General features: G+C 44.0%; 1 protein-coding gene across 3 annotated transcripts in view; it reads right to left on the minus strand.

Annotated features, from left to right (window-relative positions):
- Positions 1–3,986: 3,986 nt before the first annotated feature.
- The window catches only part of LOC138299441 (inactive phospholipase C-like protein 2), a 469,418-nt gene continuing 459,930 nt past the window's right edge, over positions 3,987–13,474 (minus strand). For all 3 annotated transcript variants that reach the window (XM_069237682.1, XM_069237681.1, XM_069237680.1), the window contains exon 6: positions 3,987–10,414. In XM_069237682.1, coding sequence (XP_069093783.1) covers positions 10,229–10,414 — 186 coding nt within the window. In that variant the 3' untranslated portion in view covers positions 3,987–10,228. The remainder of the gene's footprint in view (positions 10,415–13,474) is intronic.

A 13,474-nucleotide genomic window follows, 5' to 3' on the forward strand; every position in this document is an offset into this window, starting at 1 on the left:
CTTACTTCCTCTTGCATTCCCTAAGAGTGTTTAACATGTAAAATATAAACAGGAACGAAATCACTGATATGGATTATTTTACTGTTTTTTATATTCATTGTTCAGGAATCAATCAGTGTTTTTACCAGTGAGGCCTGTTTCAAAGTCCATTTTTAATTACTGCGGGGTCTGAGACCCAGAGGGAAATGGCCAACTTAAAGCCCTGGGTTTAATGTAATGCAGAAAGTCAAAAAGCATGAACCAGTCATGTAATGCATGAAGCCATGCGTTGCTTCTCCTGGAAATAAAGTATAAAGGGAAAAGTGGCCTGACATCTACAGCAGCAGCAGACTGTACAGATTAACACTCCATTGAGTGAACTTTTGTAAAATGGTTGCCATGCTAGGGTACAAGTGTGATAGCTCATGTATCACCTGTCCTGAATGATGGGCCTATAATAGGTGTTTGACCAGGACTGGAAATACGGCATGGAAGCATAATCTATCAAAACGGGGTAAATAGCCCGTCCTTGTAGTAGAAGTGCCATAGTCTATAATTGTTACCCAGTTTTCCACTTTTACAGATAAATACAGACTTAAAACAGTGTGCTTCATGTATGTATTTATTTTTAAAAGTGGAAAAATGCAGAGAATTAGACTTCTTTTGAGTGACTCTCCATGCTGTTATGCATGAATGCTGGGCCAATAGCTAGGGAGAGTGAGAGCACAGGGAGTTTAAAAACAGGATGAGACTTCCCTAATTTAACTCCATATCTCAACATCTGTTGTGGTATAAGGCTGATATTTGTATGTGGTATATTGTTTTATTATATTTAGCTTTGCATTGTGCTAAAACTAGACAGACATCAAAGCATGAGTGCACTTTTATCAGTTACATGTGGAAATATAGAAGTTGCACCTTCATTTGTTCGCGAAACTTAAAATAAATGGTGGATAAATGTTGATCAGATGACCCAAAAATAAATATGGATAAATACAGACGGAAACATTCAAAAACGAAATACCTTAAAACTGGGAGTCCTAGCTTCAATGCACTTGTAATACAGCGGTGGGCTGTGATGGAGTGGCCTGTAAGTCAAACTCTAAATAAAGTCCATAGTCCTGGAGAGGTAACAGGATATCATTAAACATAAAATTAACCCAATGCAATGGAATGGAAGAGGCTACAAAACAATTAACAGCCGTGCCCATAGTTAATGGTTCGTTAAATTAACTGTACGTCATACTCAGACACAAGTAGGAGTCCCCCAGTGCTCAAGTACAGTCTCAAAAGCTGGGTCCTGTAACTGTGAGGTAATCAAGCCATCTCCATAGCCATCCTCAAAGTGTCCTCTGTGGTGCTGGTTGTCACTCAATGATCAACAAACATGATAAGCAGTGTTGAAAGAATTTTGTAAGAGTTATAGGAAAAGAGATATGCATGACCTCTTGACGCTGTCAATAAATGCAAGCCATTTCTACTTCCATGAGATTTATCAATGGCATTTTTGGAGGAGCGGTTGCTCATGACACCAGACATTAGTGACATCACTGATGTTGCAAAACATTTTGCCTGTGCTGCATCCTATGGTTTTTAAAGTGCACAGTTTCACTAGTGGACAAACATGATTTGTTGCTGTGGCGGAATAATTATCCAAACTATCTGCCAAATCCCAAAGTACTGGAATTATTCACAAATTCTCATTCACATCTGCCAGTATAACCCATGGCTTTTCAGTAAACAAATTTGAAAATTAGTGTTGTAACCCGTTTAGGACAACTTAAAAAAAATTGTGCGGTCCAACCTCAACGTGGACGTCCCAACAAATTAACAGAGCGAGCCGAGCCACAGATGAGCCAAGAGTCTGGCTTGGCTCTTAGAGTCAGTGCACAACTCAAACCCTGAAAATGTTTGCCATGTAAATCAAACATCAAAAAACACTCATGTAAAATAGGATACAGTCTCTTCAAAATTCAAAAACGTGTAAGAATTTGTCACTCTATAGCACTGCACTGAGAAGTACATTTTAAAAGTTCTAGTTTTTAAACGTGAACTTAACACCATTCCTCCCCCCATCTAAGATGAAAACAGTTGTCATGTGAACCTTGTATGTAACCCATAGTCTTGTATATAGAGCAACATTATAGTCTAGTAAATCAAACACCATAGGTTTCTTTGTAGCTGGTATTCTGAAATCACATATGTATTTTCATTTGTGATAGTGAAGAAAAAGGAGAATCTGAACTAACTTTCCGACCCGAAACACGGAGTGAAAAGGAACACGTCCGAACCCGATGCCGGAAAAAAAACAATCTAAGATGGAGTCGACGCCCATGCGCAGTGGAACCGAAAGGGGAGGAGTCCCTCGGTCTCGTGACTCGAAAAGACTTCTTCGAAGAAAAACAACTTGTAACACTCCGAGCCCAACACCAGACGGCGGACTGTGCACAGCATGTGTATCTGCAGCTACACATGCCATCGAACAATAAAATATATGCCTAGGATCTCACAATTTGGTTAGGCATTGAAGCTGCAGTTAATCAAAGTCCTCTGGTTTTATTGTGTACAAATTGGCCACTAACTGGCTATCTATGTGCCTCTCTTTTACAACTCAAATGTTAATGCTTTGGTTTTATTTCTTTGTGTATGAGGGTAGATCCAGGGTGTCAGGCAGACGCCACATGAAAGTTGGGATCGTGATGGGCTTTAGGTTCCAAATGGACCTCGCCCGGAGCCAGAGGTAGGCTTCATGCTCAAGCTTTCAGCAGCTCACTCACCTCTTGAACCACATCGAAACTCCCCGTGGTAGATCGAGCTCTCTTGCTGCGATTGCTCATTTGCGTTACAAGCATTGGCAAAGCCACTAGGACTGGCTTGTATGTGTCAAGCACATGTAAATGTAGGGATTAACGAATAATCTTTACAATTGTTGTCAGCACAAATGCTGTTTTATCACATTACAGTCTGCCCTATTGTCAATGCTGGGAGGGAAAAAGTAGAAACAATTGTTGTTTTCTGCATAGAATGTGACAAATAGCATGATGATGGAATTTACTTCTCAGATTTAGTCCCCCATGCACTCCAATAGAAGCACTTCCTGGAAGGTGGAATGATGCACCCAAAAGCAAGGAGCATGAGGGAGAGAGTGATGCCCTTATGGATGGGGCCAAAGCCCATTCTATGTATATTTTAAAGAACTGGTAACAATAACAAGTACATAACTCCTCCGTCAATCCATAAATACCAAAGCCAGGTTATTCATGCCTTTATGTTCCAGAGTTTACCTTTACCAGCAATCAATTGAGAGGTAGGAGGCCACATGCACTGGTTTGGATCCATTCAGTAGCTTAAATATATTCAATTTATCTCATGTATCATGCAAGCAAGCGGGTACAGCCATAACAAACTCCTTTTTGCCAGAAAATATTGTATCAGCTGTTCATTTTCATACTCTGGTACAACTAGTGGATTCCTGGATTGCATCTGTGAAACTGGCCCAGTGTCCTGAATTTTTGTCAGTGTACTGATTGTGCCTGAGTGACACATGGCCGATGTACCATTGACAGTCCGAAGGTACCGTGCGTGGTGCTGACCGTGTAGCACTGAACCTCTTTCCATTTAGGGCTTTAGCATATGGACATCTTAGTTTATCTAGACTGAAATTTGGCCGGATTGCACCAACACACACAAACACACACACACACAATATTCATGCACTGCACTTTGGGGAACAAGGTAGCGCCCCCTCATGTATGAAACATGTAATCTATTGATAGTGCTAATTCAGGCTTCATTAATCGCATCAGTGTAAAGCATAAACCTAGCTGGGAAGAAAAGTGTGGACTAAATCAGGGGGTGATTCACCATTGTGTAGATAGTTAAGGGAGCAGAGGGATGGCTTTACGCATAGCCCAATGGAACAGAACAACTTGGAGGTTTATCAGATATTTGAGGATTGTGCTCACTAGTGGGCGCGTCGTCATCAAGTAAAACACCAAAGGCAAAAAGGGGGTTTTAGGCTTTTAATGAAATGAACAAGACACTGAACAACAATCCTAGTGTTTCAACACAGAGAGGCAGGTACAGGAGGAATTCTGCCCCCACAGAGCTCCTTTTAATTAGTCAGACAATTTAAAGTAGCGTTAGAAGGGTCCTGCCTTCTCTTCTTCTCGCTGCGGTGCCAGTTACATTACAGGTGAATGTGCGGGGCCTTGTTAAAGCTATTGGGAAGTGCACACCTGGTCTGCAGATTCAAATTAGTAATCAACTCAAGCTAATTGCACCCTTTTACTGCTGGACAACCTGCCCCACCCCTCAGCCCTCTCTTTCTTGTGCAGCGATGAGGTGATGGGTTCTAACAATGGGTAAGGGCAGGGGTGGTTATTGGGGACCCCCTGGCCTATTTGTAAACCATCCTGTCTTCAAAATGCCAGGCTAGGATTGTGGTAGGGGGCTGCATGTACTATCTGCCCGGTAAAAGAGACAGTAAACAGCTCCCCCTGCTGGTGCACACTGGGATTACCCTTGTCTGACTAGCATAAACTAGTTCACTCTACAACAGTGGTTCCCAACCTTTTGATTTCTGTGGATCCCCACTTTGACATTAATGGAACCCAGGGACCCCCACTGAATCATATTTAGAATCTGGGGACCCCCGTCTGAGTCATTACTGGAAGCTGGGAACCTAATTTGTCAATATTTGTTTAATATGTTTTAATTTTCTAGGCTCTCGCGGACCCCCTGAGAAGGCTTTGCGGACCCCCGGGGGTCCCCAGACCACAGGTTGGGAACCACTGCTCTACAATACTCCAAGCTTAGTGGATGCACATACCCTTAAAGAACAAGCATTTGCAATACAATGGGTCTTGCATTTGCTCGAGTTAGAGCGATTAGCATTGTAAACTCCTAACCGGACTTTTTTTGCCACATAAATTGAAAATTAAAAGTAAAACAGTTTCACATATGCGAGCTGATTCAAAGTGCCACGCCATGAGCCTGAAGGAGACACAAAAGAAAAAAGAGGTCCACTCGCAGTCAAACATATCAGCAAAAGTGCAAATAGCTATGTAACATGGTCGATGTCCAAAGCAGTAACCAAACCGCCCCAAAGAGGGTCAAACTTAAAGCATTTGCCAATTGTAACAAAGGATTTTGAAGGGCAAGCCCAAGAACGAGCAATAGTGACAGGCGTGAGATGGGCGTGGTTAAAAGCCCAAATAGATAACAACACATCAGAAAAGCAGCGCTTGCGCACTGCTATGCTCAACATAACAGTTCTGTACCTAATGACCGCAGCACATTCAGTACTCCAAAATCACTAGTTACACAAACCGCAGTGCCAAATACATTCTTGGACGTGCAAATTCGTCTGGTAAATCCGCACTGTTAAGTGACTATTGGATGCAAAACCAAAGCAGTAAAAAACGATTAATATTACTCAGATCGTTCGATCTTCCATAGAGAAAAATTACTCTCCCTCCTTGTGATCGTTACGTAAGGGCATGCCTTTCAACTCAATCCTATCTTATAGGTTTTCACCTCACCTTGGAGTAAATTATTGTCCCCAAAATGCCAAATGCTTCTCATTGACTTTAGGGGGTCCCCTGCCCTACAAAACTTTCTCTGCCTCAAAAAACACAATATACAACACCAGTGACTTTAATGGACTCACCCATCATAAACAACTGCCTACGCCCTCCTTATAGTCCCACTAAGTTGGGAGTTACGTAAGGTGGGAGTGTTAAATGTACTACTAGACAGCAACAAAGAGTTATGTGGCATTCTCATCAGTAAAATCTATATCAGTGCAGATTTGGCAAGCTGTCTCACATGGCCAACATACACAGTTTCTTGAAAATGTATTAATTATAAAAACCTCAAGAAGTCAGCCGCTGTGTGGGCCCATTTGATATGAAAATTCAGGTGACAATAAAAATCCTGAACCTGCTTTAAAATAACACAGAATGTCAAAATGTTTTGATATTTTTGTTGATGACACTAGCTGGGAAACTTTGGCCTAAACCCGGATCTAAAAGATGAGGCACACAAAGGCCAAGTGGCAACTCTGCATTTGGTGGTGCTATAACAACCCAGTGCTCTATAAAAACAAAAGCAGGACTAGAGAGAAAATAGTGAAATCCACAAATTCAACTGTGGTAGCCATCTTGTAATTGGTAGGGCACGCTACTATTTCTTTAATCTAACTAACACAGAAAACGTTTAGTTTTATTGAATGTTAAAACTGGGCTATAAATTCTAAATTAAAGATTACACATTGAAACTGGTTATTCTGCTCTACGAAGTGGTACCATTTCATATTTTTTTTTTATGTTTTGCATAGTGAATCAGAAGTACTCTTTCAAAGTCACTACCAAAGAGTCACAGTTTAGTGAAGACGGTGAGGCTTCTTCATTCTATTTTCTAGTTTCTGGAGAAATGTATTTTCCTATTAACAAACACTGGAATCAATGTAGTTATAAGTGTGAGAAAGCTCAAGTGTTTTCATTTATTAACTGAGAAGATTGGCAGTCCCCCACCTAAATCAGGAGTGTTGGCGAGTATGCTAGGCGCTCTATGCGTCGGTGGAGGGTGCAAAGGTAGACTGGCCTGCAGAGAAACAATGATGGCAGTGCCTGAGGCTGGCAGATCTAAAGTACAACCTCCTTACTTGAAGTGGGTACTAATGAGGTTACCTTAGGAGAACCTTGCTTGTCCCCGAAGGAATTAGTTATGGTGTGTAAGGTTGCTGGGGCCGTTCTGTAAGTAGTTCAGCACTCTTCGTCCCCTACTTCTTTGCAAAATTTGCTACACCTGAAACAGCGTCAGTCTTACATCCTTCATCATCACTTGTGTTGTTCTAGTAGGTTACTGACATGCAGAGAACTCTCTTGGTTTCCCTGTAAGTGAATGGACCTCCATGGAAGAGGTGGGGATAAGAACTCCTGACTGCTGAACAAAGCACAATATTATGTAAACTCGTTCCTGTATATCTCGCAGCACACATCTGCCTGGCTGGGTCTGCCCACTCACTCTGGGTATGTCAACTAAATGACACTGCAGTGATGGAGCACCAGTGGATACGGCCCGTACAGCAGAGGTGAGTCCGAGACAACTATATCTTCAGCATCTTCTGAAATTTCATATGGTCCTTCTCAATGCACAAGATGATGGCCAGCTGGTTGTACACGTGCGTGCTCAGAAATAGAAAGGGACCCTGCTAGCTTCTGCCTTTTACATTTGTGAAGAATGAGGTTGGCAGAGCTTGGCATCAGGATGCTAAGGACGCAGTATGTCAATAACAACAAAAAAATCAGGAGATAAAATAGGCCTTTCTTCTAGAAAATCTGCAGAGTGACACAGCATCATTTACATTATTCGCTCATCCGCAAGCAGCCAGGACATCCTATGCAGGTGTAGGGTTATATCACTGTGCCTTGTCTGAATAGCTGGAGTTCTTTGATGCCTTTTAAAACCCACGGGGAACTGAACACACTAGACAATAAGTCAACTGCCTTTTGGTCAGGTTTGCGCTGTAGACATACCATATACATACATATGCATATATTATCATTGCGTATTCTAGGATGGAGGGGTAAAACTGGGATGATAAGGACCGCGCAATGTTGGTGGCAATATACAAGTTGACCATATATGGAACTTGGAGCCTGATTTAGAGATTGGCAGAGAGGATATGCCGACAAACATGGCAGAGATCCCGTAAGCTGCATTACAAGTGCTGCACGCCAAAATGTACTCATAAAGTGGTAGATGGGACAACTACCACATTTGTGACGTATTATCTCATCCATCAGACTCCAAATAAGGGGCTTAGGTTTGAAAGTCAGCCTCTGCTGACTGCATAACGCTGCCACAATGGCCCCAGCAAGGCGGAGTTTGATCAGCCGCTGAAATGGAAGAATAGAAAGGCTATTCCAACCTTTCACCTGTACCCCTGTTGGGCTCGACTTACTTCTTCACTAATTAAGGTCTAACTCATTCCCCTTCTCTGGCTCTGTTCTTGCCTGGTCCCCTCGTCGTTGCCTTTTGTGCATATTTAAGAAGAGAATGACTTGCTCGTAACCTTAAAGGTACAACACAAGGGGCTTTTTACAGAGCTTAGATAGTATGAAACAAGTAACTCCTAGCCAACAGCTATTGTGAGATGAACCTAGTTTTCAAAGCTGTATTAAAAGAAGCAATCTTGTGAGCTCCTTAGAGAAAGAGGTAAGAAATTCCAAAGGGAAAGGACTAATACAGAGAAAGAGCTACCGCCGCATCTCTGGCACCAACAAAATGGAACAACAAACAGTGTTAAATCCAGAATTGAAGAGAACTTAATAGGTGGGGCATAGCACCTTTAATTAAGATGTGGCTTTGACACCGAGGTTCTCACTGCAGTAGAGGGGATTCATGACAGGATCTTGGGGCGCCCAGCACTTTTGTCAAGAGCATTTAGAATCACCCAGTTTGGGATTGCCTGGTACACGGCGTTAATCTGGTCATGGTCGGATCCAGTGATGACTGTCACTGAAGGTCCTTTATCCTGTTTGGTCAAATAGGGCACAATTTCCCAAGCCTCTTCAGAAGAAGATCAAGACAGAGATCATGAAGCTCGTTTGTACAGAAAGCCAAAGCTCATATTTAAACTTAAAGCCCAAATTCTTTGCTGGTTTAACAGGCAAGGGACAGATGGCCATCTCAGATGACCAAAAGCAGCCACTCAAAGGTTTTAAAGTTCATCAGCTATTATTACCTCCATTTTAAATCCCCACTCCCTGAGCTCCTTCACGCATAGTTGGGAAGATGTACCCAAGTCATCCAACCCATCCAGTCGAGGCCCTGAGGGATACTTTCGATGTTGTCACCTGCAGTAAAAGCCCCAGCTCATCAATCTCAAGTTCATGGAGGAGGTTTTTGCTACTTTGAAACATACCTGGATTGGTGTGCATATAGTTCTGCCACATCCCTGGATGGCTGCACAGCAAAACAATTTGGGAGCACAATGCAGGTTTCTCCCTTACCTTCTAAAAATAATACTAGTTATGATAAGACCAATAACTCATGATTTATATGCAGTTACTGCCACAGCCTTGTGTTTTTGGTGATGTAAATAACTCTAAATAGTCACATCACAGCCCTTGCCAGGATGAAAGGTATCTAACAACCGTGATCGTCAGGCTGCGCACACATCTCTGCGGCAAAATAGATTACTAAAAGTCCGCTGCCATTTTCCGCCACGTGGCAAAATTGTGCAGGTGAAGTTCCTGACTCTCTTGATTAAACACAGAGTAATTGCTCAATCTCAAAGGGCTGTGCAGGGTTTTTAGTTGTTCTCCATGCATATTTGCATGAGGTGTGAGAAAATTGTGCCAGTTTGTACCCCCCTCCTCCCATGTGGATGCAACTGAAAGACACAATCACACCTTGGTGAGGTCATGCAGACATTGTTTCCCGCCCAGTTGGACCCTATGCAGTGAGTGCTTAGACCTGACAAACCATGGGTTGACCTGGAACAGAGTGGCCCATGAGCACCATCTTGCAGGTACCCTGATGACGTGGTTGTCTGACAATAAGTGTGCTTCGGATTTTGTGCTTCAGGCTGGAACTCAAAAGAAGTGCTGGATAGGCAGACAACTTGGACATTTAGTGACACTGACATACCCCCTCATACCAAATATTGCCCTTCAAAAACGAAGCATGTGCCAAGGTATTACATGCCATCTACTCCACTGCACCCTCTTCAAGCTTGAAAGGTGCCTTCAAGCACCTACTGGTGTCAGAACAACCCTTGTTGTAAGAACATTGCTTGAGATGGTTCCTGAGGCACCTCCAACATTGACAGTGGATTGCTTTTGCTTCATTTTCTACTTACAGAGCTGTGGGAAAACAGAGGTAGACTGCAAACAAACAGGACACCTAGCCCCAAGTCCACTTTTCTATCTTCAAAATAAAACTACACACAGTCGTTAATGTCAACATTGTGGGAGTATTGCTTGTGCCGATCTCTTCTTGCGTGGGTTCAGGATGAGTGAGCCCAATTCTGCTGATGAATTCAGATACCAGTCTGGAGTGCAGCATGCAGGTAGGAGGTGATACAGGAGGAGCCATCTCCTAGGGTTGAACAGAAAGGTCGTCAGCTTCTCTGCTTGGCCAGCTATAAGTCCTAACCCCCAGATGCACAGGAGGTCACTGTCTCCGGCCATCCTGCTTCTCACCACTCCTTCACGCGCCCACCTCCCCAGTATGTGTGTCAACAGGAACCACTGTCGCTTGCTGCCTCTGTCTCTGGGATGGCTTCCAGTGTGGGTCGGGACCTGAAAAGGTCGGGGGAGGCAGAGCCATTTTTTGCGATACCGCAGGATTGCCCAGCGTAGTGTATCTGCCGGAGATTGTCCAGTGCTTCGCCCTTTGCATGTTTCAGGAGGTCTGCTTGTCCCTGGAAAAGAACAATTAAGAGGTTAAAGTTGTGATAAAGAGTTAGTGCACACAATTAGACCACTTTCACCTGAGTAGCTTTGTCGACTTCAGACATGCCATTTCCATGCAAGGTCAACCATTCTCTTTGACACTGGAGATAGCCCCTTAACTAAAGCACATCTGTAATTTAAGTCCTTTGCAATGAATTTCAAAGTTATGTTGAATGTCATGCCTAACTGCTTATTATTTAGTGCAGAGTGACTTGAGGCTGAGAGAAGAAACAGGCATAAGTAAAGCCAATTTACCATTGCCTGTAATACACAAAGAATGCTCAGGCATTCTCCATGCATATGAAACTATTAGGTAGAAAAGTAACTTTACCATCTTTATAAAACACATAGGCCCTCATTACAACCCTGGCGGTCAAAGACCGCCAGGGCTGTTTCGGCGATTGCACCGCCAACAGGCTGGCGGTGCAATCTTGCCTATTTTGACTGCGGCGGAAGCGCCGCAGTCACATTGCCGGGACCGGCGGTTTTCTGCCACAGTGGTTCCGGCGGTTGTAATCCGCCAGGGCAGCGCTGCCTGCAGCCCTGCCCAGGGGATTACGAGTCCCCTTCCCGCCAGCCTGTCCATGGCGGTAGGAACTGCCATGGAAAGACTGGCGGGAAGGGCAGTCGCGGGGCCCCCAGGCACAGCCCCACACTGCTTTTTTAGAAAAACTCGACGGGTGCAGCTGCACCCGTCGCACAGCCGCAACACCACCTGCTCCATTTGGAGCGGGCTCCCATGTTGCGGCCCGCATCCCCGCTGGGCCGGCGCCCGGAAACTCTGTTTCCGCCCGCCGGCCCAGCGGGGATGTCAGAATGGGCACAGCAGGAGTGCGCCCGCATTGGCGGCCACACGGTTGTAATGAGGCCCATAATGTAGTCAATGTCAGTGTAAACATCTGCGATATGTCATTACTCTCTAGTACTGTTGATATCCATTAGCACTCTAAACTCACAGCTAAAGCATCTGGCTAAAGCTCTGTATAGTAGTTGGATGCTAAAATCTAAGAACCCTTACTGTCCTATTATTTTTGTCTTTAAAAGGCTCATGGCCCATTCTGAGGTCCCAGCTAGTAAATACAAGTTCAGGAAACAGTGAAATACTGCCTGTTATGGAAGCCGTTTGGATATGTAATCAGGAAAGGGAACACCACCCCCTTTCTCAGGTACAGCATCCATTTTAGGACATCCTCATTCCTCACTCCTCATCCCTACTTCTCATCCCTGCTTCTCATCCATCATCCCTACTTCTCATCCATCATCCATCATCCATTCTTCTCATCCATCATCCCTACTTCTTATCCATCATCCCTGCTTCTCTTCCATCACCCCTACTTCTCCTCCATCATCCCTGCTTCTCATCCATCATACATCATCCATGCTTCTCATCCATCATCCATCATTCCTACTTCTCATCCATCATCCCTACTTCTCATCCATCATTCCTACTTCTCATCCCTGCTTCTCATCCATCATCTCTACTTCTCATCCCTGCATCTCATCCATCGTCCCTACTTCTCATCCATCATACACCATCTCTACTTCTCATCCATCATCCTCACTCCTCATCCATCAACTCTGCTTCTCTTCCATCATCCCTACTTCTCATCCATCATACATCATCCCTACTTCTCATCCATCATCCCTACTTCTTATCCATCATCCCTGCTTCTCTTCCATCATCCCTACTTCTCATCCATCATCCCTGCTTCTCATCCATCATACACCATCCCTACTCCTCATCCATCATCCCTACTTCTTATCCATCATCCCTGCTTCTCTTTCATCACCCCTACTTCTCATCCAACATCCCTGCTTCTCATCCATCAGACATCATCCATGCTTCTCATCCATCATCCCTACTTCTCATCCATCATCCCTGCGTCTCTTCCATCATCCCTACTCCTCATACATCAACCCTGCTTCTCTTCCATTATCCCTACTTCTCATCCATCATCCCTACTTCTTATCCATCATCCCTGCTTCTCTTCCATCACCCCTACTTCTCATCCATCATCCCTGCTTCTCATCCATCATACATCATCCATGCTTCTCATCCATCATCCCTACTTCTCATCCATCATCCCTGCTTCTCATCCATCATCCCTGCTTCTTATCCATCATCCCTGCTTCTCTTTCATCACCCCTACTTCTCATCCATCATCCCTGTTTCTCATCCATCATACATCATCCATGCTTCTCATCCATCATCCCTACTTCTCATCCATCATCCCTACTCCTCATCCATCAACCCTGCTTCTCTTCCATTATCCCTACTTCTCATCCATCATACATCATCCCTACTTCTCATCCATCATACCTATTTCTTATCCATCATCCCTGCTTCTCTTCCATCACCCCTACTTCTCATCCATCATCCCTACTTCTCATCCATCATACATCATCCATGCTTCTCATCCATCATCCCTACTTCTTATCCATCATCCCTGCTTCTCTTCCATCACCCCTACTTCTCATCCATCATCCCTGCTTCTCATCCATCATACATCATCCATGCTTCTCATCCATCGTCCCTTCTTGTCTTCCATCATCCCTGCTTCTCTTCCATCATCCCTGCTTCTCATCCATCGTACATCATCCCTACTTCCTATCCATCATCCCTGCTTCTCTTCCATCATCCCTGCTTCTCATCCATCATACATCATCCCTACTCCTCATCCATCATCCCTGCTTCTCTTCCATCATCCCTGCTTCTCATTCCTACTTCTCATCCATCATTCCTACTTCTCATGTCTCAGCCATCATCCCTACTCCTCATCCATCATCCCTACTCCTCAATCCTCATCCCCCAGTCATACCATCAAATTTTTAGTTTTGTAAAACACACCTTCACACTGATTGGTTGGTAACAGCCAATCAGAGTTAAGAGAGAGAGATGAATTCTATTTCACTGAAAAACAGCCTTCTGGGTGTGCTGGGTGAAGACAGAGGAGATGAAATGCAACTCTGTGTTTGTTTCCAGTGAATTCAAGGCTGTACAACATTTCAATTTATTTAACTAAGTGTTT

This window comes from Pleurodeles waltl, chromosome 6 (genome assembly GCF_031143425.1).
Source record: "Pleurodeles waltl isolate 20211129_DDA chromosome 6, aPleWal1.hap1.20221129, whole genome shotgun sequence".
NCBI lineage: Eukaryota > Metazoa > Chordata > Amphibia > Caudata > Salamandridae > Pleurodeles > Pleurodeles waltl.